The following is a 26,155-nucleotide window of genomic DNA, read 5'->3' as shown; positions in this document are numbered from 1 at the left end:
TCTCTCGAGAACAAGATCTGTTCTTCCTGACTTGGTGATGCGTTTGTGTATTTGCTTTTCTATGGAGATTATACAAGCTGTGTGTGGCACAGTTGAGCTCCTGTATCAGTAACAGAGGCACCTTAATGAAGCTGGATTCACTAATAAAGGGTGTCACAAGGGTGGACATATAGTTTACTTGGGAACTCATTTATGACCTCATGTTTTGTAGTAGCAATGCATAATATAGCTGTTGTCGTGACAAAACCTCGTATCTTCAAAATGAGAAGGAAAAAAACTACTGTACTTTTAATATAAATTTATGGAACCAGACTTTTTTTCCAAGTAATTTTGGGACGTTTCTTTTGGTCCATTCTTCATTAAATTTACACACAATGTAAAGGGCAACAAATTATGCCAAAAACTGAAAAACGTCAAAAGTGGAGGTAAGAGGTTTTCTTCCGACAGCAGTGATATACTTATTGCAAAAATGTCGCATTTTACATTCCTGTTAAAAATAAAATTGGAATTTTTCCTGAACTGGCCAGTACATTTTCACCATTTTCCTGAAATGAAATGCAACCCTAGTGTTTAAGTATGCATGTGTCTATTTACCGGCATGTTGAAATATGAACCTTTTGTGGTTGTGGGGACATTTGGCTGCTCTTTTTTGCTTTTTTCTCCCAAAATGAGGTCAAAACTGATCTTTTGGCCTGACTTGATTCTGCATGTGTGTGTTTGTATTCTGACTAATTTTGTCAGATACAGCTAACCTTCAGAATGCAGTCACAAGTTGTTTTCTCCTCAGTGGATGATGTGCTCACATGTTTTTAATCAGAGAAATATGTCGCTGCTGTTGGAACAAAACCTTATATCTCCAGTTTTGCCAATTTTCAGTTTTTGACACACTTTGAAAATGCCTGTTGCTCTTTACATTGTGTGTAAATTTCATGATGGACCAAAAGAAACGGCCCAAAATGACTTGGAAAAAGTCTGGTTCCATTGACTTACATTAAAGGTAAAGTAGGTTTTTTCCTTCTCCTGTAAAGTTACCATTTTGGAGATATAAGATTTTGCTCCAACAGCAGCGATATTTTCATTGTTGCTGCATCAGCTAGAGGAGTTGGCCTGGTTGGCCCAAAGTTTGTGAGCACTTGCTCATCTAATATTTCTTCCAAAATCAAGAGTATTAAAAAGGAGTTTGTCCCTTTTTACTGCAGTGATGCCCTCTGCTTTTCTGGGAAGGCTTTACACTAGATGTTGAACATTGCTGTGAGGATCTGATTGAGCATTAGTGCATTGAGCATTACTGATGTTGGATGGTCAGTTCTGGATCACTCCAACTCATCCTGAATGGAGCTCCATCACTCCAGAGAACACAGTTTCACTGCTCCACAGCCCAATGCTGGGGGGCTTTAGACCCCTCTAGCCCACACTTGGCATTGGGCATGGTGACCTTAGGCTCATGTGCTGCTGGTCCAGAGCATTTCGTTCTACTGGTCAGTGCTTTTCTATGGAGATTATGCAAGCAGTGTGTGCAATTGGATTGTGTCAGTAATAGATGCACCTTAATGAAGCTGAACTCACTAATTAGAAGGGGTGTCCACAAACGTTTTGACATACAGTGTGCTTGGCAATGTGTTTATGTCCAGGCACTCATGTTTTGTAGTAGCGAATAATAAAATCCTTGCTTGCAAAATGTCACATTTTACGGTCCTGTTAAAACATAAAATTGGCATTTTACTGAATTGACCAGTACATTTTCACTGTCTTCCCATAATGAAATGTAACCCTAGTGTTTATGGGGGTATTTAGCTATTTGTAGCCACCAAATCCCCCAGGATGTTGACAATATGAGCATTTTGTGGTTGTGGGGACATTTGGCTGCTCTTTTTGCTTTTGTCTCCAAAAAAAACCTTACTGAGGTCAAACCCGGCCTTTTGGCTACTGAGGTTAAGGTTAAGGTTGGGCTTGGTTTGGTGGAGCACAGCAGCATTTACACTCATACAGAAGACCATGGAAACACCACACACACCAACACACACACTTACGTCTGTCTCGTCCCACACAGACACCTCCTCTGCGTCGGAGGATGAGGGATCGCTACGGCGACAGGGACGGATGGCCACATCATCTCCATACCAGCCGCACCCCACAGTGGAACACTGGTTTAACCGGGTCATCCAGGGCTCCTCCACTTCCTCCTCTGCTTCTTCCACGTCCTCCCATCCTGGGGGGCGGAGCCACAGCGCCAACGCAACCTCCGGCTCTGCTGCTACCGTTCTGGCTGACCTCATGGCTCACACACAGCTCGGTTAGTACCTCGCTCACTTCTGATCACGCATACACCCCATATAGCCTTAACGCCCGATATTGATACAGTTCATACGGTTATATAAATGAGGCATTGAGTGTATATATTGTGTTAAGGGTACAGTCTGTAACACCTTCTATACCCTCTATACCATATTCACATCATGTATTCTTCCTGTACCCCGTACAGGGTATGTCCTATGTCCTGTATACCCCATAAACCCATAACACCTTCAGCTCTCTCTATACCCCATATACCTTAAAAATCCTGTATAGTCCCTATATCCTGTATACCCTTAACATTGTATGTTCTTTCTACACCCATATACACTCATAGACTCCTTACACCACATACCTTTAAGAATGCTTGTATCACCTATACCCCATATACCCTGTATACCCCATGTACTTCTTATACCCTGTACCAGCTACTCCCTGTATACCTCTCTATATACCTCCTAGACCATATATACCACCCACTCCTCGTAAACCTCCGAAACCCTATGTGCCACCTATTGCCCATATACCCATTATAAGTCCTAGACCCTACACAACAACTACTCCCCATTTACCCCATATACATCCTAGACCCTATATATCACTTACTTCCCACTAAGCCATATACCTCCTAGACCCTGTATACCACCTACTCCCCATATACTCTATATACCTTCTAGACCCTGTATACCACCTACTCCCCATATACCCCATATACCTCCTAGACCCTCTATACCACCTACTCCCCATATACCTTCTAGACCCTGTATAACAGCCACTCCTTATATACCCCATGGACTTCCTAAACCCTATATGCCACATACTCCCCACATACCATGCATACCTCCTAGACCCGGTATACTCTGTACACCCCCTATAATCCATATACCCACTTAATAGCCCATTTATCCAACACACCCCATAAACTTTGATACTACTTTCTTTATACCCCATACACTAAAGATATCTCCTAGACCCACCTACTCCACATATACATATACTCCATATACACCATATACCCCGGATCCCACATACACCTTACAGCCCCTAGACTCCAAACAGCCCCTACTCCAGACTCTTTGCTCAGATTTCTTGCTTTTTTTCTTTTCTATCCCTTCAGTAAGTCCTGTGCGTCATTAGCTGCTGGTATGTTTCTCCTGGTTCTCTGTGTTGATTTATCTACTGATCCATGGACTTTTCTGGCTCCGATACTCTCACCGCTGGCTATGTTCCTCTCAAAGCCTGACAAAAGACCCAGAGAGCAGGTTTCACTCCTGCACCACATGGTCCTTCTTTAATTGGGCCTCTTTTTGACATCTCCCTGACAGTTTTGTGAAGTGTTCCAGCTCCTGTTGACGAGCTGTGTGTTTTTGTCCTGCGTGTGTAGAGAGGCCTTGAATTGTGAATGGGATTCAGCCAGTGTTGCCTCCGGCTCCTCGCTCTCTCGCCGGGCTCTGCTCTCACAGCTTTGCTTATCAAATGTGATGCTGCAGTTTTCTCACTCCCTCTTTTCCCCAATATCACTTTCTGTTTGCCTCTCTCGCTATCTCTCCGTCCCTATCTCTCCCCTTTTCTGCTTCTGTCTTCTTTTTCTCACTCTATTTTTAACTGTCTCCTCCATTCTCCTCCTCTGTTTCTCTTTCACTGTCTTTTTGCACATCTTATCTCTCTCTCTCTTTCTCTCTCTCTCTCTCTCTCTCTCTCTTTCTCGCTCTCTCTCTCTCTCTCTCTCTCTCCCCCTCTCACCCCTAAGGTCACTCTCATTGTATCTCTGTGCTGTCTCTGTAAATAAGCTCTCAATTCACTCAGTGCCTCTGCTGGTGCCCTCAGTAAAGCCAGACTCGAGTCTGTTTATCATTAGGTTCCACTGTTCACCACTACTGTAGAAATCATCCCCTGGTTGATGCTTTTATTTGCTGTTTTTCAGTCTGCTGGATCAGTTAAAAGTATTAAAAATAAAAAAGGTAGTATTTGTTATTATTATTATTATTATTATTATTAATGATAATCATAATGATATTGACTAGAAAATTGCATTTCCTGAAGAAAATGCAGAATAACTGCACAGCTGTGCAGATGGTTACTAGGTGGTTGCTAATGGTATCCAAAGTGGTTTATAAGGTGTTGCTAGGTAGTTTCTGTGGTAACCCAAGTGATTGCTAAGGTTTTGCTAGGAGATTGCTGTGGTATCCTAGTTGGTTGCTATGGTGTCCAATGTGGTTGCTAAGGTGTTGCTAGGTAGATTCTGTGGTAACCCAAGTGGTTGCTAAGGTGTTGCTAGGAGATTGCTATGGTGTCCTAGTTGGTTGCTATGATATCCAAAGTAGTTGCTATGGTGTTGCTAGGTAGTTTCTGTGGTAACCCAAGTGGTTGCTAAGGTGTTGTTAGGAGATTGCTGTGGTATCCTAGTTGGTTGCTATGGTGTCCAATGTGGTTGCTAAGGTGTTGCTAGGTAGATTCTGTGGTAACCCATGTGGTTGCTAAGGTGTTGCTAGGAGATTGCTGTGGTATCCTAGTTGGTTGCTAGGTGGTTGCTATAGTATCCTAAGTGGTTGCTAAGGTGTCGCTAGATAGTTTCTGTGGTAACCCAAGTGGTTGCTAAGGTGTTGCTAGGAGATTGCTGTGGTATCCTAGTTGGTTGCTAGGTGGTTGCTATAGTATCCTAAGTGGTTGCTAAGGTGTCGCTAGATAGTTTCTGTGGTAACCCAAGTGGTTGCTAGGTGTTGCTAGGAGATTGCTGTGGTATCCTAGTTGGTTGCTAGGTGGTTGCTATAGTATCCTAAGTGGTTGCTAAGGTGTCGCTAGATAGTTTCTGTGGTAACCCAAGTGGTTGCTAAGGTGTTGCTAGGAGATTGCTGTGGTATCCTAGTTGGTTGCTAGGTGGTTGCTATAGTATCCTAAGTGGTTGCTAAGGTGTCGCTAGATAGTTTCTGTGGTAACCCAAGTGGTTGCTAAGGTGTTGCTAGGAGATTGCTGTGGTATCCTAGTTGGTTGCTAGGTGGTTGCTATAGTATCCTAAGTGGTTGCTAAGGTGTCGCTAGATAGTTTCTGTGGTAACCCAAGTGGTTGCTAAGGTGTTGCTAGGAGATTGCTGTGGTATCCTAGTTGGTTGCTAGGTGGTTGCTATAGTATCCTAAGTGGTTGCTAAGGTGTTGCTAGATAGTTTCTGTGGTAACCCAAGTGGTTGCTAAGGTGTTGCTAGGAGATTGCTGTGGTATCCTAGTTGGTTGCTGTGATGTCCAAAGTGGTTGCTAAGGTGTTGCGAGGTAGTTTCTGTGTTTACCCATGTAGTTCTAAGGTGTTGCTAGGAGATTCCTATGTTATCTTAGTTGGTTGCTAGGCGGTTGCCATTGTATCCCCGGTGGTTGCTAGGATGTTGCTAGAAAGACCGAACATTCCAGAGTTGGAACAGTGTTGGTATCTCGAAAACTGTGGGACGGGTTTATTTTGTATTAATGATCATTCTGTTTCACGTTTCTCCTAGCATGATTAAAATGTGTTATCCAGAAACATACGCTTTATAAACTACACCCTGTGTATTTTTTCTATTTTAGTTGTTTAGCCCCAGAAATCGACCCTGCGCTCTTTTAGTTCTATTTCTTTATTCTTACAGTATTAAAAGTTTTGAAGGCAATATTTCTCTGTTAGCCTGCTGTTATTGTGATCTATGTGGCTAGATTAATTTTGTCCGGTCCTGATGCCCCCTACTTGTACGGAGATTCCTTCAAGAGCCAAATTTATTGCAGAAAGCGCAGTGCCTTGTGATGCTTCTAGGATAGGATGAGCGCGATATCAAGTAGAACCATAATGGCTACTTAAAAATTAACTTTAAAGGCTGAACATACACAGAAGAATTAAACATAGTGTAAATGAAATATAGTAAATGTAGCAGCTATACTGTATAGTCATGAATCAAAGATAGATATAGAAAAAATGACATCAGTGACAAATGGAAAAATGATACAGACACAATAAAAATCCTGCAAGTAAGGCTGGCTTTGCATGCTGAAACTTTCACACAACTTTAGTTGCTTGAAACCTACATAAGTTGAATGTATCACAATTCTTCTTTAGCCTGCTGTCCACAATGAACTTGTGCTTCTTGGAAAGAATGAGTGAGACATAAAATAGCCTATAACTGTAATGGCTGCTTAACCATGTATTTTCAAAGGCTTTACATACACACAACAAAAAAAATATATAGTTAAAAAAACATAGATAAAAGATATAAAGATTTAAAAAAGAATGTTAGTTGGACAAAAATATACAAAAAGGATTAAAATCCTGCAAATAAGTAAATTACACAATACAGTGTGTCAAAAAAATACAAGCTGCTAATTTGGCTAACTAGTAGAGTAACTGAATGTGTTGTGTGCAACTTAGATTTTTTTTTAATTGCTTTGTGTTACTGTCAAGTTGAAAAGAAGTTATGTTGCAGATATTTCACAATATGCAACTAGTTGCATGAAAGTTACACCCCATAAAGCCAGCCTAACACATCGCAGATGACTTTACATAGCGAGGACAATTTAGTTAAACAAATATATGCTGCTCATTTGGCTCACTAGTTGAGTAGTCATGTGTTGCGTGCAATTTTTGATTGTTTTGTGAATTGCTTCATGTGATTGTGAAGTTGCACAGAGTTGGTTGCATGCAACTCACAACATGCAACTAGTTGCATTAAAGTTTCACCATAAAAAATGCCAGCTTTAGTTTCATGTGAGTTTCAAGCAACCAAAGTTGCATGAAGGTAATGAGTTGCTGTTGATCATAGTTAGGGACAATATACACAGCGTTCCTATAGGAGACAAAACACTTTATCAGACTTGCTTTCATCACTTAGCTTGTCTGTCTGGTCACCACAACAAACCGCTGGTGTAAACATTGTGGCTCAGGTAGCATAAGTATGCTCAACATGGCTGTTTAGTAACATATTTTTATTTTCACAGTATATATTTATTTATTTATTATTATTCAACCCACACGTTTGACGTTTGACCCCCTCCCTCAATCCCAGATAACCACTGTGCTCCCCCGGATGTGACGGGTCTGTCTGAGCGCTCGCTGCATGCAGAGCGTCCACAGGTAGCGTCGGTCAGAGGACTCCCTCGCGGATACACACACACCAGCAGCACCATGGAAACGGCTGACGGTGAGTGGCCACATCACACCCTGTAACCACGGCAACTGAGCACTTTCCCCCTCTGTGACACACGCATGCATCGCAGCCAATCGGCTCTCGGCAAGGAAAAACTTTCACTTCCTGTCAGCAACAGGACCTCATTTCAAACTCATTCACTGCGTCCACTGTGTGACTCAGACCACTCACATCACAAACGTCTCAACAGGTGAATGTAAGCAATAAATCATTTATTAATCTTTCTTCTTACTTCAAATAGTCTTGCTCTAAATTAAAGGGCAATTCTACCGTTTTTCAGCCTACTGCAGCTCTTTACTTAAATAAACAATGACCAGAGCAGGCCACAGGTCAGGAGGCCACTGTACATTAAATAAAGCAATGACATCATCATTACTATCATTTCACTGATAAATGCTAAAGGAGAGCTTGAATGATTTTTCATAATTTCAGTGTAATTCAGTGTTTGAGGTGTAAACAGAGAGATTCAGAGTGGTCTGGTGTGAAATGGCTGATTTCTTTACGGTGGTGGTGATAGGAACCAGGGGTCGCCATGACTACAACACAGATATAGACATTTTATTTACTATCGAAACCCACCAGTGAACCTACACGAGTCTTCTGAGTTTATATGGAATGTTGATCATGGTAAAGAAGGGGTAAATTATGAAGAAATACATTTTATTTGGGGATTCTTTTTGCCTTACAGTGCCCTACATATTCCCCTCCACCATGAATTCATATTAAAATTGCATTTTTAAAAGCCTTATTTCAAAATGTAATAAAAAACTGACTCAGACACCAGGCAGCATTGGACTCCTGGTTCCTATCACCACCACTGAGAAGAATTCTGACACCAAACCACTCTGAATGACTTTGTTTACATCTGAATGATTTCATCATGCAGAAGCTTAGAAAAAATCTGTGGAATTCCTCTTTAAGTGTGTGTGTGTGTGTGTGTGTGTAAGCAGGGTGCTGGTGGTGTGTTGAGTTAATGAGAGTAATACTCATCATTAATAAGTTTTCATTTTGGTGTCATTTTATTGTGCAGCTTTACACTGTGTGAAGAGAGACAGACTGGGAGAGATCTAACACTTTACAGAGCTATTATTGTTGTTTTGCTCTTTATAATTAATTATGTACTTTTACAACTGTAATTACATACTAATGTAATTGTATAGGATTGAACATTTACATCCTCAAAAACACAGCTAAATGCTTGAATAGGAGATATTAGTCCATAAACAACCTCAATGAACACTCCTGTACACTAGAAAAGGACATATTAGTCCATAAACAGCTTCAATAAACACATCTATACACTAGAATAGGAGATATTGGTCCATAAACAACCTCAATAAACACTCCTGTACACTAGAATAGGAGATTTTAGTCCATAAACAACCTCAATAAACACTCCTTTACACTAGAATAGGAGATATTAGTCCATAAACAACCTCAATAAACACTCCTATACACTAGAATAGGAGATATTGGTCCATAAACAACCTCAATAAACACTCCTATACACTAGAATAGGAGATATTGGTCCATAAACAACCTCAATAAACACTCCTATACACTAGGAGATATCAGTCCATAAACAACCTCAATAAACACTCCTATACACTAGAATAGGAGATATTGGTCCATAAACAACCTCAATAAACACTCCTATACACTAGAATAGGAGATATTGGTCCATAAACAACCTCAATAAACACTCCTATACACTAGAATAGGAGATATTGGTCCATAAACAACCTCAATAAACACTCCTATACACTAGAATAGGAGATTTTAGTCCATAAACAACCTCAATAAACACTCCTGTACACTAGAATAGGAGATATTACTCCACAAACAACCTCAGTGAACACTCCTATATACTAGAATAGGAGCCATAACTCTATAAATGACTTTAATAAACACTACTATACACAAGAATAGGCGATATTAGTCCATAAATAACCTAAATAAACGCTCTTAGACACTAGGAGATATTAGTTCATAAATAACTTCAATAAACACTCCTATACACTAGAATAGCCAATATAACTCCATGAACAACTACTATATCAGTCCATGAATAATCTCAGTAAACATTATATATACTAGACACGCTACATATAGTAGATACTATGTGCTAAATAAATACTCCTAAAGGCTAGAATAGGTGATATTAGTCCAATAACAACAACTGTACACTGGAATAAGCAACATTAATCCATAAATGACCTCACTAAACTCTCCTGTGGCTGAGTAAACCCCCCCGTACACTAGAAAGGGAGATATATTCAGGGCAGGGGGGGATCCGCTGTATTAGCATAACGCCTCAGGCTAAAATCTCACAAATCTCCCTGAATATCGTTGTGTTCATTCACACTTTCTCTCCTTCAGGTAGTGATGGAGGTGATGGCGGAGCCGTGGATGGTATTTATACTCGTTTATTAAATCTCCCTCCTTCCCTCTTTCCCTCCAGTGTTCCTGTGCCTGTGTGCCTCCCTCACTTTCACCTTTACACTGCCGGTCCAGGTGACCCCGGGCTTGGCACGGTTTCGTCTTTCCTGTTCTGTCACAGCTAACGGCTAATTATCAAGCTCTTCATGAGCTGAGGAAGGTGTGTTAGAGCAGGAGAACACGTACTGCTTTGGGGACAATTCTTAAAAAATTTCCAAATAAAAATCATTTTGATTTTGCAATTAATTAAGGGAAAATACTTGCGAGGCATTTGTTAGCGTAAAGCAGCTCTGTGCTAATGCTTTATATATTTAGCTCCAGCACTCAGCTTTGTGTTCATCACAGTGTCTTTCTTGGTTCACTGGAAAAAATGATGCATTGAATTTGCTTGATTCAAAGGTGTGCCTCATTTGCATATGGATAAAATATATTACACTGTTATTGCCAGAGGTGAGTAAACCGAATGATAAGGTTGTGTTGATATAACATGTTTTATTTACATGTTTGAGTAAATTCAATGCATCACTTTACAGCAACGAGTAGTTTGTAGCTTAAATAGTGATCTGGAGCAACTCTGCGTTGACCCAGTCGTCAGGAAATCGCGAGTTTGACCCCAGGTGATGCCACAGCCTTCCGTCCAGTCCTCGCTCTCTCTGGGTGGGTAGGATGGTCCTCCCTCTTACCCCAACACTCAGTGCGTTGCTAGCCAGCTCAGGTGTCTGTTATCTGACATAACAGCAGTTAGTGTTCTCCTCCAAAAGTGTTGAACTGTACAATACCGTTGTGTTAGTGGCACTTTGAAAGGATGTGGTGGAGCGTCACATGACCCAGAGGAAGAACGTGCTAGCCTTCACCCTTCCAGCTTGGTACCATCATGTAATATGGGGAAATCTAGCTAACAAATGGAAACTGGTCACAAAAAAAAAAATAAAAATACTGATTTGACAGTTTTCTTTTCTAAAAATATTGTTAAAAGCACAGATTTAAACTCTCATTGTATGTTTAAGTAAATCCAATGAATCACATTTCAGCAACGAGTAGTTTGTAGCTTAAATAGTGATCTGGAGTAACTATGCGTTGACCCAGTTGTCAGGAGATCGCGAGTTTGACCCCAGGTGATGCCACAGCCCTCGGTAAGCAGGAGTCCAAGAGATCATAATAGTCCTTGCTCTCTCTTTGTGGGTACCCCAACGCCTAATTGCCCACTGAGTGTTACCCCAACACTCAGTGGTCAATTAGTGCTCTCCTCCAAATAGTTGAGATGTACAATGACGTTATGTTAGCAGCAGTTTGAAAGGATGTGGTGGAGCTTCACACGACCCAGAGGAAGAACGTGCTAGCCTTCACCTTCCCAGCTTGGTACCATCCTATAATATGGGGACATCTAGCTAAAAGATAGAAACTCATCACAATAAATTCATAAAATAACGGTTTGACCGTTTTCTAAAATGTTGGTAAAAGCACACATTAAAACTGTCACCACAATATTTACATGTGAAGTTGTTTTCCTGTCAGTAAACCTGCTGATGCTTTAATATGTTAAGTCACTGTAAACCGAACAAAGTTCAAAAGCATCTTGAAAAGCAAGGTTTCCAGACATTATTAATGCGCGTAGCTTGGGGTCCAGGACTGAGCGCGTGTATTCACTCCACACTACACAAGTGGTAGTGTTGTTTTGAACTGATAGTGCTGAGATGGACAGTGTTTAAAGGATGTGTGTTCCTGCTACTGAGAGCTGATTGGTTAGCATTACTGCTACTGAGTGCTGATTGGTTAGCATTACTGCTACTGAGCGCTGATTGGTTAGCATTACTGCTACTGAGTGCTGATTGGTTAGCATTACTGCTACTGAGCGCTGATTGGTTAGCATTACTGCTACTCAGTGCTGATTGGTTAGCATTACTGCTGCTAAGTGCTGATTGGTTTGCATTACTGCTACTGAGCGCTGATTGGTTGGCATTACTGCTACTGAGCGCTGACTGATTGGCGTTACTGCTACTGAGTGCTGATTGTTTGGCATTACTGCTGCTAAGCGCTGATTGGTTAGCCTTACTGCTACTGAGTGCTGATTGATTGGCATTACTGCTACTGAGTGCTGATTGGTTGGCATTACTGCTACTGAGCGCTGATTGGTTGGCATTACTGCTACTGAGCACTGATTTGTTAGCATTACTGCTACTGAGTGCTGATTTGGTTAGCATTACTGCTACTGAGTGCTGATAGGTTAGCATTACTGCTGCTGAGCGCTGATTGGTTAGAATTACTGCTACTGAGCGCTGACTGGTTTGCATTTCTGCTACTGAGTGCTGATTATTTGGCATTACTGCTACTGAGTGCTGATTGGTTGGCATTACAGCTACTGAGTGCTGATTGGTTGGCATTACTGCTACTGAGTGCTGATTGGTTGGCATTACAGCTACTGAGTGCTGATTGGTTGGCATTACAGCTACTGAGTGCTGATTGGTTGGCATTACAGCTACTGAGTGCTGATTGGTTGGCATTACTGCTACTGAGTGCTGATTATTTGGCATTACAGCTACTGAGTGCTGATTGGTTGGCATTACAGCTACTGAGTGCTGATTGGTTGGCATTACTGCTACTGAGTGCTGATTGGTTAGCATTACTGCTACTCGGTGCTTATTGGTTAGAATTACTGCTACTGAGCGCTGATTGGTTAGCATTACTGCTACTGAGTGCTGATTGGTTGGCATTACTGCTGCTAAGCGCTGATTGGTTAGAATTACTGCTACTGAGTGCTAATTGGTTAGCATTACTGTTACTGAGTGCTGATTGGTTAGAATTACTGCTACTGAGTGCTGATTGGTTGGCGCGTTTCAAGCTTTTGCACACGACTGCATACAGAACACCACCTGTGTGTAGATTATAGTAATATGCTGCATATTGTATAGCAGTACACTGTATATTGGCTATACTGTAATATGGCAGTGTAGTGTTTATATCAGCATATAGAGAATCTAGTGTATACGCTGTAGTATAGCAGTGTACAGCAGTAGTGGATGTAGTGCAGCAGAGCTGTCGCTCTGCCAGCAGTGTGTAATGGAAGATTAAATGTTTTAATTGTATTTAATCGTGTTAAGCAGGTGAATGGAACATGGCAGGTGTTGGAGATATATGTTATTTCCATCAGACAGACTGATCCGTCTCTCACTGCTGTCAAGAGTTACAGAGCTGATGAGCAGCGCTTAGCTAACGTTATTAAACGCTCTGAAATGACATCAAGCTCCTGTTTTTGGCTTCGGCTCTTTATTGGGTTGCCATGGCAACTGTGAACCATAGCATTTGTTTTGTCTCAGGAAGCCCCTTGATGTGTACATGTGTGTCATTCAACAGTGTCATACAACAAACGGCACTAATTACCGCATTATCAGTGCAATATTTGGTAGCACATTGTAATTGTGTAAAACCAGTAGGAAAGAAGAGTAAAGTGTGTGTGTGTGTTGGTGATGGGGGGTTATGATGTTTGTGTGTCAGGAAGGTAGGGGTGAACCATGACTGTTAGAGATTTCAAGCCAAAAATGTCAAAAAACACCCAAAACACCTCTACGACAATGTTAATTTCTGCCAGCGCCCCTATGGGGTTTCTAATAGTATGTTAGCACTAGGCTAACAGTACTGCACATGAACCTGTTTTGGCCATTTAAAATGAAAAATGAACATTTAAACCACGTAAAGGAGATTGTAACAGAGGCCCATATCGAAGAAAGCTGAACATTCCTCACTTTTTTGAAAGTTTGATGTCATTTGTATTATTTTAAAACAAACCATTCACCAGTTTAGCTGCAAAAAATGCAAGAAAAAGTCAGTTTTGAATTCATAGTTTTTATGATATTACCAAAAAACAATACTCGCCTACAGCTTTCATGCTGAGGTTATAAAGAGTGTTTCGGTGTGAACTGCTAAGGCAGCCAATCAGAACAGACCTCAAAGGCCCAGTGTAACATAGGAGGCATTGAGGCAGGATGCCTTTAAGTGAGATCCAAAAATACAGTGGCAGAGTTGAGTGGAACAGATAAATCCAAGACAAGACAAAGTAAACCAGAACTAAACAAGAAACAACAACAGGGTATATAGACAATGCGAGACAAAGGGACTGAGCAAACACAGGGGTATAAATACTAACAGAAAACAAGAAACACCTGAGACCAATGAGAGGGCGGAGCTAGGAGACAAAGAACAGGTGAAGACAGGGCAGGACAGGGGAGGAGCCAACATGACAACAAAAGCACATGTCACAAGAAAACAAAGGCACATGGCAGATATACAAAAACACAGCACTGGGAAACCAAGAAAAAGGCAAAAACAGAGAAAGACCGGGACAAAGAGTGAACGGATGTTACACCCAGTAATAAAAACAGCCTGTTAAATAGTGAGAGGTTGGGAGGTGACACACAAAGTTGCCTAAAATTACACATTTTAAGTAATAAATACGAATAAATAAATAACATTTAATAAACAAATAAATAAATACATAACATACAAGAAGAATGTAGCACATTGGCCCTTTAATGTGTATTTGAGCTTGTATGTAGCTGTTTTATAGTGACTTAACAATAGACTGAAACCTGGTTAGACTACGACTAATTTTCATACTTATTGGCGTATCTAGAACTTCCAGGACTAGATTTACTGTTTCTTCTCACCTAATTGATCCTCGGTCACTTCCTAATTATGGCGGTAGTTAATCTAACGTGTTAGGCCTTCACTCCAGCTCCTGAAGGCCTAACCAATGGGAGAGCTCGCTCAGCTGTTTCTGCCTAGATACAATCCTGATTGGATCATTTTCCATTAACTGTTTGAAGAATTTAAACCTTTTGTTTACAACCAAAACTCATGAGTGTAATAAAGGCCTTTCTACAGTACCCGCAGTGTTTAAATAAACAAGCCGGCTGATTATATTCAATAAAAAATGAACTTAAATATTATAGACGTGCACTTATGTGTTCCCAGAAATCATTAAGCGTTGTCTGAAAGCCTAGAAGACCCTGAGGTTCCCCTCTGCAGGGTGGTGTGTGTGAATGCATAAGTACATATGCTGATGTGTGTGTCTGGATGGATGAGTTGTGTGTGATCAGGTCAGAAAGACAGCAGCTGTGTTTCCAGTCTCTAGTGACTGAGTAGAACGTGTGAAAGGGTCTCCTCCATACATTCACTCACACCCCCCCCACCCCAGCTTCAGGGCCAGGACAGAGCCGTTATGTAATTATGGATGTTTGTTTAATTATTGTTATTTGTGTTATTAGTGTTATTTTGAGTGTTTGAATGTTGATAGTGATGTTTACTTTCTCTCCGTTTCAGTTCCTTTTGTGTCTTCACCTGTGATTTGATGTCATTGTAACGCTATCAAATCAACACATACATTGACATATTCAAAGGCTGTCATCTCCAGTAATGTCCACTCTGCAGGCCCATATTAGGAGCTCTGTGTTTAAGCTGTTCTTCTCTATGGGAAAAGTGAATGGAGTTCCATTTACCATAGAATATCACTTTGTGGTAAACAAAATTGTTCCAAATCAGATTAAGTGTTTTCCAATATGTACATTTTTCCACCAAATGTCTCCGGATCCTCTTGTTCACAATTTTGTTGAAAGTTTAAATAGTAGTAATAATAAAAATAATAATATGTTCGGTTTATATAGTGCCTTTCTCATACCCAAGGTCTGTTTACAAGAGAAAAGAGGGATGTTTTAAGCTGAGCTTTGAAGGAGGAACATGAGGGACAGTCATGAAGAGATTACAGTAATGTTTTGCATAGTTTGGGGGCCATGATGCTCAAAGATCTGCCCCCAACAGTGACCAATATAAATATGGGGACAGCTAGACGACCTGTGTCAGAGGACCTAAGTGTTCGGACAGGGCAGTATGGTTGCAGGAGATCAAGTAGAGGTTTGTATGTTAGCAGGACGACTTTAAACGAAGCGGGTGACCAGTGTAACTGACATAGAAGTGGGGTGATATGCGCTTTTTTTTTTAGAGTGAGAGAGGATTCTAGCAACTGATTTTTGGAAATGTTGAAGAGGGCGGATAGTTTTGTAAGGGACACCGATTGTACTGTGACGGAACCAGCCAGACGCTCACGGTTAAAACAAGAAATGAGGCTTTACTTGTAAAGGTTTTGACAAGAATCGTAGTCAGTGAACAGGCGAAGGTCAAACATAACAAAGGAAACCAGATCCAGAAAGGGCAAAGGCAAAAAGGCAAAGTCAGAAAATCTGGAAACAAGGTCAAATACACAAGAAGACCAAACAACAATCAGGATATATACATATATATATATATATATATATATATATATATATATATATATATATATATATATATATATATATATTGGGGTGGGACCTCACGATTCGATTCGATTACGATTCAGAGGGCTGCGATGCTATTATAAAACGATTATCGATGCATCTCGATGCATCTTTTTTCTCTATACAGGATCTCTATCTTCCTACTGTCTGAGGACTTGGTAGTTTTAAAGCAAAGTATTTGTAATGATCCATAATGTAAATGCATTACGGATCATTACAAATACTTTGCTTTAAATATCTAAAATATCTTTTATTAATAAATCAAATGGAAGTGATGTGGCAAGTGAACTAGAAGGCTCTCATTCAGAGACGCTGCTGCCACTCATCTGCGATCAAATGTGCTGTTACCCTGAAATAAGATCCAATGGTAATGAGTGTCCACGCAGCACGTTAGTCATCCTTCCCGTTTTCTTTAGTGATCTTATAACTGCGGTTTGGTCTCGTTGTAGAGAGTTGTATTTTCGAGACTGGACGCTGAATCTCGGCTCCAGAGTGTGCAGCATAGCGCGAAAGCCCTGGTTCTCAACGACCGAGAACAGACAGCAGACAGCAGGTCACACAGCACCGAGGCCTGGCCTCGCTAGCAGCGAACGAAAAAACAGAGATTCAGACGAACATTTGCATTTGGAGGACTTATTCGCATTTATAAGCAGTTGGTTAAATCTGCAACGAGAGTTAAAAAAAGCTGCGAAAATGAACTCGCTTCTCTTTCGAATTTTCCCGTTCCACCTTAAATGGTGCAGCAGTTACATTCGGCGCCTAAGGCAGAATTTAAGGTGAAACGGGAAAATTAGAACGAGAAGCTGGCGAATGAGAAGCGACCTCAGCTTCGTAAAACAGCCGGACGCTGAGACATTTTACAAGAAACTCTTCTAGTTTTGAAGAAAAGTTTTCTGGCGGAGATGGGAGGAAAGCGGCTAAAGCTGAAGCTTAAAGTAAAGCAAAGTAAATCTGCGCTCTCGTTTATATTTTTAGCCCATACTACGACATTAACACATACTGAGACATTAAATGTTGTGGCTCCCAAGGTGGTTTGACTTTGTTGAAAGGGAAAATGTCTCTTCTTAACATTTGTGTTGTGACTCCTGACCTAACCTGGCTTTAATGCAGAGGGAGCCGGTCGGATTTCTCGCTCATCCACTTGTGTTTTTGTTATGTGCCTCCACAGACTGTCCGGGCGCTGCACTTACCCACTTCCAAGTTCCGCCTTTTGCGTTCCGTCAACATTACGTTATAAATTAAATATTTAGAAAATCGATTTTTGACATTTGTGAATTGATTCAGAATCGTTCACGTCCGCATCGCGATGCATCTAAGAATCGAGTTTTTCCCGCACCCCTACCATATATGTGTGTGTGTGTATATATATATATATATATATATATATATATATATATATATATATATATATATGGTTTGAAAGAATATTAATGTTGCTACATGTGAGCTGCGTTCACACTATAATGGCAAAAAATGTGTCCTCAGCCCTTAATTTTTTTTAAGAGCTCACTCAGCTGTTTCTGCATAGATACAATCCTGACTGGATCATTTTCCGTTAGCTGTTTAAAGAATTTAAACCATTTGTTTGAATGGCAACCTCACCAACATTCCCCACATAAACAAGCAAGTTTAGTCCAGTGTGGTAGTTAAGTCGTTTCAGGCTGCAGTTTGAGCAGCTGGAGTTTTTATATAACAGTGTTGAAATGTAGTAGCGGACTTACTTTCATGTGACATCAGTTCAGTGTGCAGAAAGGTTATCTTGCTTGTAGTGTATACACTGTATGGACAGTGCAATAGGACACGCCTCTTAGTCACTGAGTTCATGTGTTTCATTCAGTCTCATTGCCACAGATGTATAAAATCAACCACGTATTGATCTCCTCTGGCATCAACATCAGCACAAAATCTGGAGCTTCATGCCATGGGTTTCCATGGCCGAGCAGCTGGATGCAGGCCTTAAATCACCAAGCACAATGCCAAGCGTCGGATGGAGTGGTGTAAAGTGCCGCCACTGGACTCTGGAGCAGTAGAAACGTATTCAGTATCAGTCTGATGGACAAGTCTGGGTTTGGCGAATGCCAGGAGAACATTACCTGACTGCACTGTGCCAGCTGTAAAGTTTGGTGGAGAAAGGATGATGATATGGGTTGTTTTTCAGGGGTTTGTCTAGAACCCTTAGTTCCAGTGAATTGAAATCTTAATGCTTCAGCAGACCAAGACATTTTGGACAATTTCCAACTTTGTGGGAACAGTTTGGGGAAGAACCTTTCCTGTTCCAGCATGACTGAGCCCCAGTGCACAAAGCAGCTCCATAAAGGCCTGGCTGGGTGAGTCTGGTGTGGAAGAACTTGACTGACCCTCACAGAGCCCTGACCTCAACCCCATCAAACACCTTTGGGATGAACTAGAACGGAGATTGTGAGCCAGACCCTCTCGTCCAACATCAGTGTCTGACCTCACAAATGCTCTTCTGGATGAATGGGTGTTGTGGGACACACTGCAAAATCTTGTAGAAGCTTCCCAGAAGAGTGGAAGCTGTTAGAGCTGCAGAGGGGGACCAACTCCATATTAATGCCCATGGATTTAGAATGGGATTCATAAAAGCTCCTGTAGGTGTGATGTGTAGGTGTCCCAATAGTTGTGTCCATATAGTGTTATGTAGTATTATTTGTATTTTAACTCCTAAATGACCACAAATTTCAGATCCACTGACCTCCTTGCTTCAGAGGGTTGAACATTTTTGTTTACCACAGCGACGAAAGCTCCATTCATCGTTCCCATAGAGAAAACCAGCTCATATCTATCTTCCTATATGAACATGACACATGACCAGAGAGGTCTATTCAGAATCTCTAATGGTAATAACAAAGTACCGGATGTCATATATAAATATCATTATAACCATTGACCATTGTTTATAGCCTCCATGAGAGTGGTCAGGCTTATAAATGGTACCTGCAGTTCACACAGGAATTGGCTGGGCAGGTTGTTGCCAGGCAGCAGAGTCCCCAGCTGCTCCAATCAGAGTCGCCGAGAGCACCCGAGGGGCGTGGACAGGCGTTCCCACTTAACTGACAGCTTCCTTTCACCTTCACAGTGACTTTTAAGGCCATTCTGCCTCCCTTTGACTGACAGGCCATTGTGTGACGCTGTCATCACAGTCCCTTCATAGTGACCTGTGTCTTTGTTTACGTATCATCCCCGTTCATTTTTATCTCCTCCATCCCCCTCTCTCTCTCTCTCTCTCTCTCTCTCTCTCTCTCCCTCTCTCTCTCTCGTGCTGTCTCTCTCCCTCTCTCTCTCCCTCGGTCTGTCTGTCTCTCACCCAAAGGTGTCCCCGTGAACAGTCGTGTCTCGTCTAAAATCCAGCAGCTCTTGAACACGCTGAAGAGACCAAAGCGCCCCCCGCTGCGCGAGTTCTTCGTGGATGATTTCGAGGAGCTCCTGGATGGTAGGTTCATAATGATGTAGAGGGGGGGCATTATGAACCTACGATCTGGACGGTTTGTTCATAATGCCCTGACGCTAAGGCCATAAATTCATGCCTGGGAAGAAAGGTTTAGCAAATTTCAACAAAATTTTAACAGTTTTAGTGTTTTTGGGAGATGGTGTGGAACACCAAGTGGTAGATGAATAGATTGAATAGATCGTTTTCATAATCTTAAAGTCGTAACAGTATAATTACTGCTGCAGATGCTTTTAGTTTAAAGGCCCTCATGTGAATACAGTGTCACTTACTTCATAAAACAAACCGTCATCTTATGAATACTGACAGAAGCTGTTCACAAATTATTACATAATTTTAACATCATTCAAGGCCTATGCATGTGCTAGCCTTGTGGTGTGTGTGTGTGTATATATATATATATATATATATATATATATATATATATATATATATATATATATATATATATATATATATATGTATATGTATGTGTGTATATATATATATATATATATATATATATATATATATATATATATATATATATGCTAACTGTCTACTTCATTAAGTCCACCTCCTTGTATCTACATTCACTGTCCATTTTATCAGCTCCACTGTCCACTGTCTCTGTAGTTCTACAGTTACAGACTGTAGTCCATCTGTTTCTCTGCATACCTTGTTACCCTGTTCTTCAGTGGTCAGGACCCCCATGGACCCTCACAGTGCAGGTACTATTTGGGTGGTGGGTCATTCTCAGCACTGCAGTAACACTGACGTGGTGGTGGCGTGTTAGTGTGTGTTGCGCTGGTCTGAGTGGATCAGACACAGCAGTGCTGCTGGAGTTTTTAAACACCTCAGTGTCACTGCTGGACTGAGAACCAAAAACATCCAGCCAACAGCGTCCTGTGGGCAGCATCCCTTGACCACTGATGAAGGACTAGAGGATGACCAACACAAACTGTGCAGCAGCAGATGAGCTATCGTCTCTGACTTTACATCTACAAGGTGGACTGACAAGGTAGGAGTGTCTAATAGAGTGGACAGTGAGTGGACACAGTGTTTAAAAACTCCAGTATAATAACACATCCATATGATACTTTTCTGCAAATTTTAGTGCCCAGTTTTTATTTATTTGCTGTGTTTAACATATTGGAACAAACATAAAATACAAAATACCGTCACTGTTACACAACCTACGTTTTATTTTTTTGCCCAGGTTGTTAAATTCAGAACATAATTATAGAAAAAAACACAAATCATGTAAGTTGACCAGGGTGCACAAACTTTTGCATATGACTAAATATTCACAGTACTTTGCAAAAGTCTTAGACACCTAAGCTTATTATTTAACAGCATTTATCTTGTCAGTGTGTTTTTGCTTGTAAAATCACCATCTATGTATTGAGTAAATTCAAATAAACACTAATACAGTAACACAAATGTCTTACATTCAACATATTAACATACATGAAATCACTATATGCTGTATTATTAGTGTTTATTCTAGTATTAGCATTTTTTGAGCAAATAAGCACTTACAGCCCAGATAAACAGCCTTTTTCATGCAGATTTTCCTAAAACATTCGCACAGCACTGTATACATGTAATTAAAATGCCACTAAAATATTGGAATAGCTGTTGGCTTTACCTGCCATCGTGACCTGTAAGTGATCCATAAACAGCAGGTGACACTTTGGCTGCTGCTTTTCTCCCAGAGCATAAATTAAACCCCTTTAATCACCTTTCTGTTTCTTTTAACATGAGTCAAGTGCAATTAAAGGTCACACGGAGGACTAAAATTCAGGCTGCTGTGCTTTCCTGTCCTGCTCCCTGACGGAATTCCGTTTAATCCGTTTACCTGCATATGTAACCCACTCTCACTCTGAAAATAATACCTGTTTTTGGCTTTGCAGTGAAATTGGCGTTAATGCTGAAAAAATAAGAAACTAGATTCATATTTAACACTTCATAACCCAGAGTGCGCGTGTGTGTGTGACGGTATAGAATGTGTTTGCTGTGTGTTTGATTTTAACAGCGTGTCCTTGTGTTTGTGTCATGTAGATCGTATAGTATAGTAGACAGTAGGCTGCTTATATGCATGTGATAGTGTGTGTCTATGTGCATAGATTACTGAGGCGTATACATTGGCAGTTAAAAAGAACTGCTCCCATGAATGTGTGTCCATGAGAGCAGCTCTTTTAAAGAAATGGTTCAAATTTACTCAGTTTTCCACCCAAATGTACATAAAAAGGTGCTTTGAATTTACATGATTCAAATGTGTCAAGTGGTTGCAGTTGAATAAAATGTTGCACATGAACCAAGTTTTTACTAGAACAAGTAAACAAGGATATATGTATGTATATCGCTGTTATCGGAACAAAACCTCCTATCTCCAAAATGGTAACTTTACAGGAGAAGGAATAAACCTACTTTACTTTTAATGTAAGTCAATGGAACCAGACTTTTTTCCAAGTCGTTTTGGGCCGTTTATTTTGGTCCATTCATCATGAAATGTACATACAATGTGAAGAACAACAGGCATTTTCAAATTATATCAAACTGAAAAACGACAAAAGTTGAGATACACGGTTTTGTTCTGACAGCATTGAGAAATATATATATATATATATATATATATATGTTGATGTAATATATGTCATTTGTGTGCGACCACTTGACACAACTCAATTATGAACGAATTTTAGTGTAGTATAATTAGCTAAGGCATATTTGGTTTCCTGAACTGAAGCTAATATTACTAACAAACACTAAAAGTCAATAGCCACCCAAACCATCTAAAGTGTCTGTCCCCACCATTCAGCTACACAGTGAGCTGTTGTTCATTTTTGCAGCTCACAGTAAATTATGTATGCTCTAAAGCACTTCAGCAAACCTGCCTGCATGGCTTCAATAAAGACCTCAATGCAGTTTGAGTGGGTTTAGAAAAATTTGGGCAATGTACAAATTTACAGAAAATGTTTGGGTGACTATTGACTTCTAGTGTTGTTAGTAACGTTTAGTCTCATAGCTCCAGTTAAAAAACTACAGAAGCCAAATTTGGACACCAAATACGTCTTGGCTGATCGACTGCATGTGTGGCAAGTTGAAAACTGTGTAAATCAGATTTTTCTCCAAACCATTCTGTTGAACAAACAGGTAAACTCATCAAAAACAGGTGCTAAACATCAATGTGGACTGACAGTGTATCTTACACACGTGTATCAGCATGTGCTATACTCTGATATGGAGGCTGTGGGGTCGGGGGGGGCAGTGATAGCAGTATGTGAGGTGTGGTCCAGAATGAGCTTGGGAACACACATACACTCACACAAACAAAAAACCTAACCACACAAACCACGGATTCACTCGATTCCCATTTCCTGAATTCCTACGGTGTCAGTGCAGCTGCATGTAGGGGAAGAGAGAACACAGTAACACCAAACATCAGATTATCTAAAGGCTGTTTTGGTTTTTTGCCGGGGTCTTTTGATCTCTAGAGGCTTTAGCAGGTGGTGGGTGTCTGTTTGGTGTGTTTAGCATATAGTGGTGGATTTAGAGCAGTGTTTTCCAGATCATACAGCAGAGTCGTGGATATATAACAATATGAAGTCTGTATAGTATAGCAACTTACAGTGTACATAGTGTAGCAGTGTATTGGGCATATAGTGTATAATGTAGTATAGTGTAAAGTTTAGGGTGCCCAGTATAAAATTGATGGTGTCTAGTGTGAAGTTTAGTGTGTACAATATAAAATGTATTGTGTACAGCATAAGGTTTAGAGTGCGTAGTATGAATTTTTAAGGTGTGCAGTGTAAAGTTTGGGGTGTACAATGTAAAGTTTAGGGGGCACAGTATAAAGTTTGAAGTGTAAAGTGCAAAATTTATGGTGAACAGTGTAGAGTGTATGGTACAGGGTTTAAGGTGTACAATGTTGGGTTTGGGTTATACAGTGTAGGGTGGGTTAGGGTATATGGTGTAGAGTTTGGGGTATACAGTGTAGGGTTTGTGCTATATGGTGTAGGGTTTAGAGTACATTATATAGGGTTTAGGGTGTATGATGTAGGCTTTAGGGTGTACAGTGTAGGGTTTAGAGTGTACGATGTAGAGTTTAGAGTATTTGATGTAGGCTTTAGGGTGTACAATGTAGAGTTTAGGGTATATAATGTAGGGTTTAGGGTATACGGTGTTGGGTTTAGGGAGTTTGGTGTAGTGTTCAGGGTGTATAGTATAGGGTTTGGGGTATACGGTGCAGAATTTAGGGTATATAATGTAGGGTTTAGGGTATACAGTGTTGGGTTTAGGGAGTTTGGTGTAGTGTTCAGGGTGTATAGTATAGGGTTTGGGGTATACGGTGCAGAGTTTAGGGTATATAATGTAGGGTTTAGGGTATACGGTGTTGGGTTTAGGGAGTTTGGTGTAGTGTTCAGGGTGTATGGTGTAGGGTTTGGGGTATACGGTACAGAGTTTAGGGTATATAATGTAGGTTTTAGGGAGTAGGGGGGGTATATCGGGTGTGTTGTTTTACTGGGCATAGTACACTCATGCTGCAGTGGCATCACCTGCCACTCAAAATAAATCAGTCCTTTTCTCTGCTTTCTGCACCCCCATCTCCCCCCCACCCGCCCCCACGCACACACACATGCACACACACACACACACACCTGCTTGTTTACAACCTTGCTCCATCTCATTTCATCTCATCACAGGGACACATAAGTCACCACAGGACACCTGACAGTTCAAAGATATTGGACATCACTCTCTCTCTCTCTCTCTCTCTCTCACTCTCTCTCTCTCTCCATCCTTAACCCCTAATGTTTTTTCCTCTGCCAGCATGCCTGAAGTCGCGTCTCATTAGGTGTTTTCTTCTGCTATTGCATGGACATTTAAACCCAGAGAAGAATATACATTCACTTCAGATGTATCTGCTGTAGATTCTGCTCAGATGTGGTGTAACACATACATGGGTGTAATATTCACCTGCATATACTTTATGCATATTAATGACTAATTGTCAGTTATATGTAAGTATTTATTCAGGCTCACATTTGTAAACTAATAACATTGCAAGTCCCTTGTCAGTGTCTTGTACTTCCTACATCTTCTATTTTCTATCTATCTATCTATCTAGCTAGCTAGCTAGCTATCTATCTATCTATCTAGATGACTGTCAGTGTCTTTGTCTCTCTCCCCCACCTCTCTCTCTCTCCATCTCTCCAGTCCAGCAGCCGGACCCTAATCAACCCAAGCCCGAGGGGGTCCAGATGAGCCCCCTTCATGGCGACCCGTTGGGGGTGGTGACAAACTGGCCTCCATCGTTGCTGGCCTCGTTGCAGCGGTGGGGAACTGCACAGCCCAAAAGCCCCTGCCTGACCGCACTGGACAACGCCGGCAAACCCGTCTACACACTCACATATGGTACGTTTACCCTGTCAAACCTGTATACACCCACATAACTACCACCCAGACATGATCTCGTACCGTTCATATTCATCTGGGGACGACCGTGAGGATTGGTGGGCTAAATGTGGGTGGGAACGTTGACTTATTAGGGTGGGAACAAACTCAGTGTGAAATTTCTAAACCAATCCAACGCCTCAAAGCAGAGGGCGATGGTGGGCTTATGAACACTGTCCGAAGAGCAACAAGTCCGATGATTGTAACACAAATTAGCATCGCTGAAAGTTCCCCCAAAAATGTATTAAACATGTAGATGTAGTGTGGAGAACACACTACATACCTTAACATTAAACATGACCTCGCAACAGTAAAAAGGGTTATGTTAAAGGAGACTTTGGCATCAGAAGAAATCACTGGACAGGTAATAAAAATTGATGGGATACCAGCAGCTGTATGTGTCGTTCACAGTTACGATGATACAGCCAGAGCAAAGGTGATGTAGAAAGAATAGGCACCTATTTTTGTAAAAAGACAAGCTTTCAGATTTGTATTCCAGCTAAATGATGTGCCATCATACCCACTAAAAAGTGTGCAAAAAGGATCCTATCTGCAGCAAACAGTAACGTTAAAAATGCGAACCTCGTTCACAGCTATTCTAGCAAACCGCTGACTAAATAAGACTGTCTGAAATTGTTTGAAGCTACTTACACGTCCATTTCTTTACTGTGACCTGCACATGCAGCTGCTTTGCATTTGAAAAAGTGCTTCTCTATTATGGACAGTAATGAACATAAAACCAAGACCATCAGTTTCTGTATTTAAACAGCTTTTACCACATCCTGTTGGCAAACATCTTGATGTGTTCACTTGAGCTTACATGCACTCAATAATCCGATCATAATCGAATTTCTACAGTTATCTGATTATTCAAATGGTCGTGTAAACAGCATACTCCGATCTAGAAATCCGATAAAGAAATCCAATAAAGAGAGCTGGATTTTAGCTCAGTAATCAGATTTCTCAGTGCATGTAAACTCCTACTCTGATTTCTTTCGGATTTCTCAGTCTGAGAATGTGTGAAAACAGACGGCAGTA

General features: G+C 40.9%; 1 protein-coding gene across 1 annotated transcript in view; it reads left to right on the top strand.

Moving 5' to 3' along the window:
- The window catches only part of dip2a (disco-interacting protein 2 homolog A), a 214,836-nt gene that overhangs the window by 149,244 nt on the left and 39,437 nt on the right, over positions 1-26,155 (top strand). The window contains exons 5-8 of the mRNA XM_036577004.1: positions 2,051-2,293; positions 7,307-7,441; positions 19,544-19,663; positions 24,881-25,078. Of these exons, the coding sequence (XP_036432897.1) occupies positions 2,051-2,293; positions 7,307-7,441; positions 19,544-19,663; positions 24,881-25,078 (696 nt within the window). The remainder of the gene's footprint in view (positions 1-2,050; positions 2,294-7,306; positions 7,442-19,543; positions 19,664-24,880; positions 25,079-26,155) is intronic.

This window comes from Colossoma macropomum, unplaced genomic scaffold (genome assembly GCF_904425465.1).
Source record: "Colossoma macropomum unplaced genomic scaffold, Colossoma_macropomum, whole genome shotgun sequence".
NCBI classification, from domain to species: Eukaryota; Metazoa; Chordata; class Actinopteri; order Characiformes; family Serrasalmidae; genus Colossoma; species Colossoma macropomum.
This window is presented reverse-complemented; position numbering and strand designations above follow the sequence as displayed.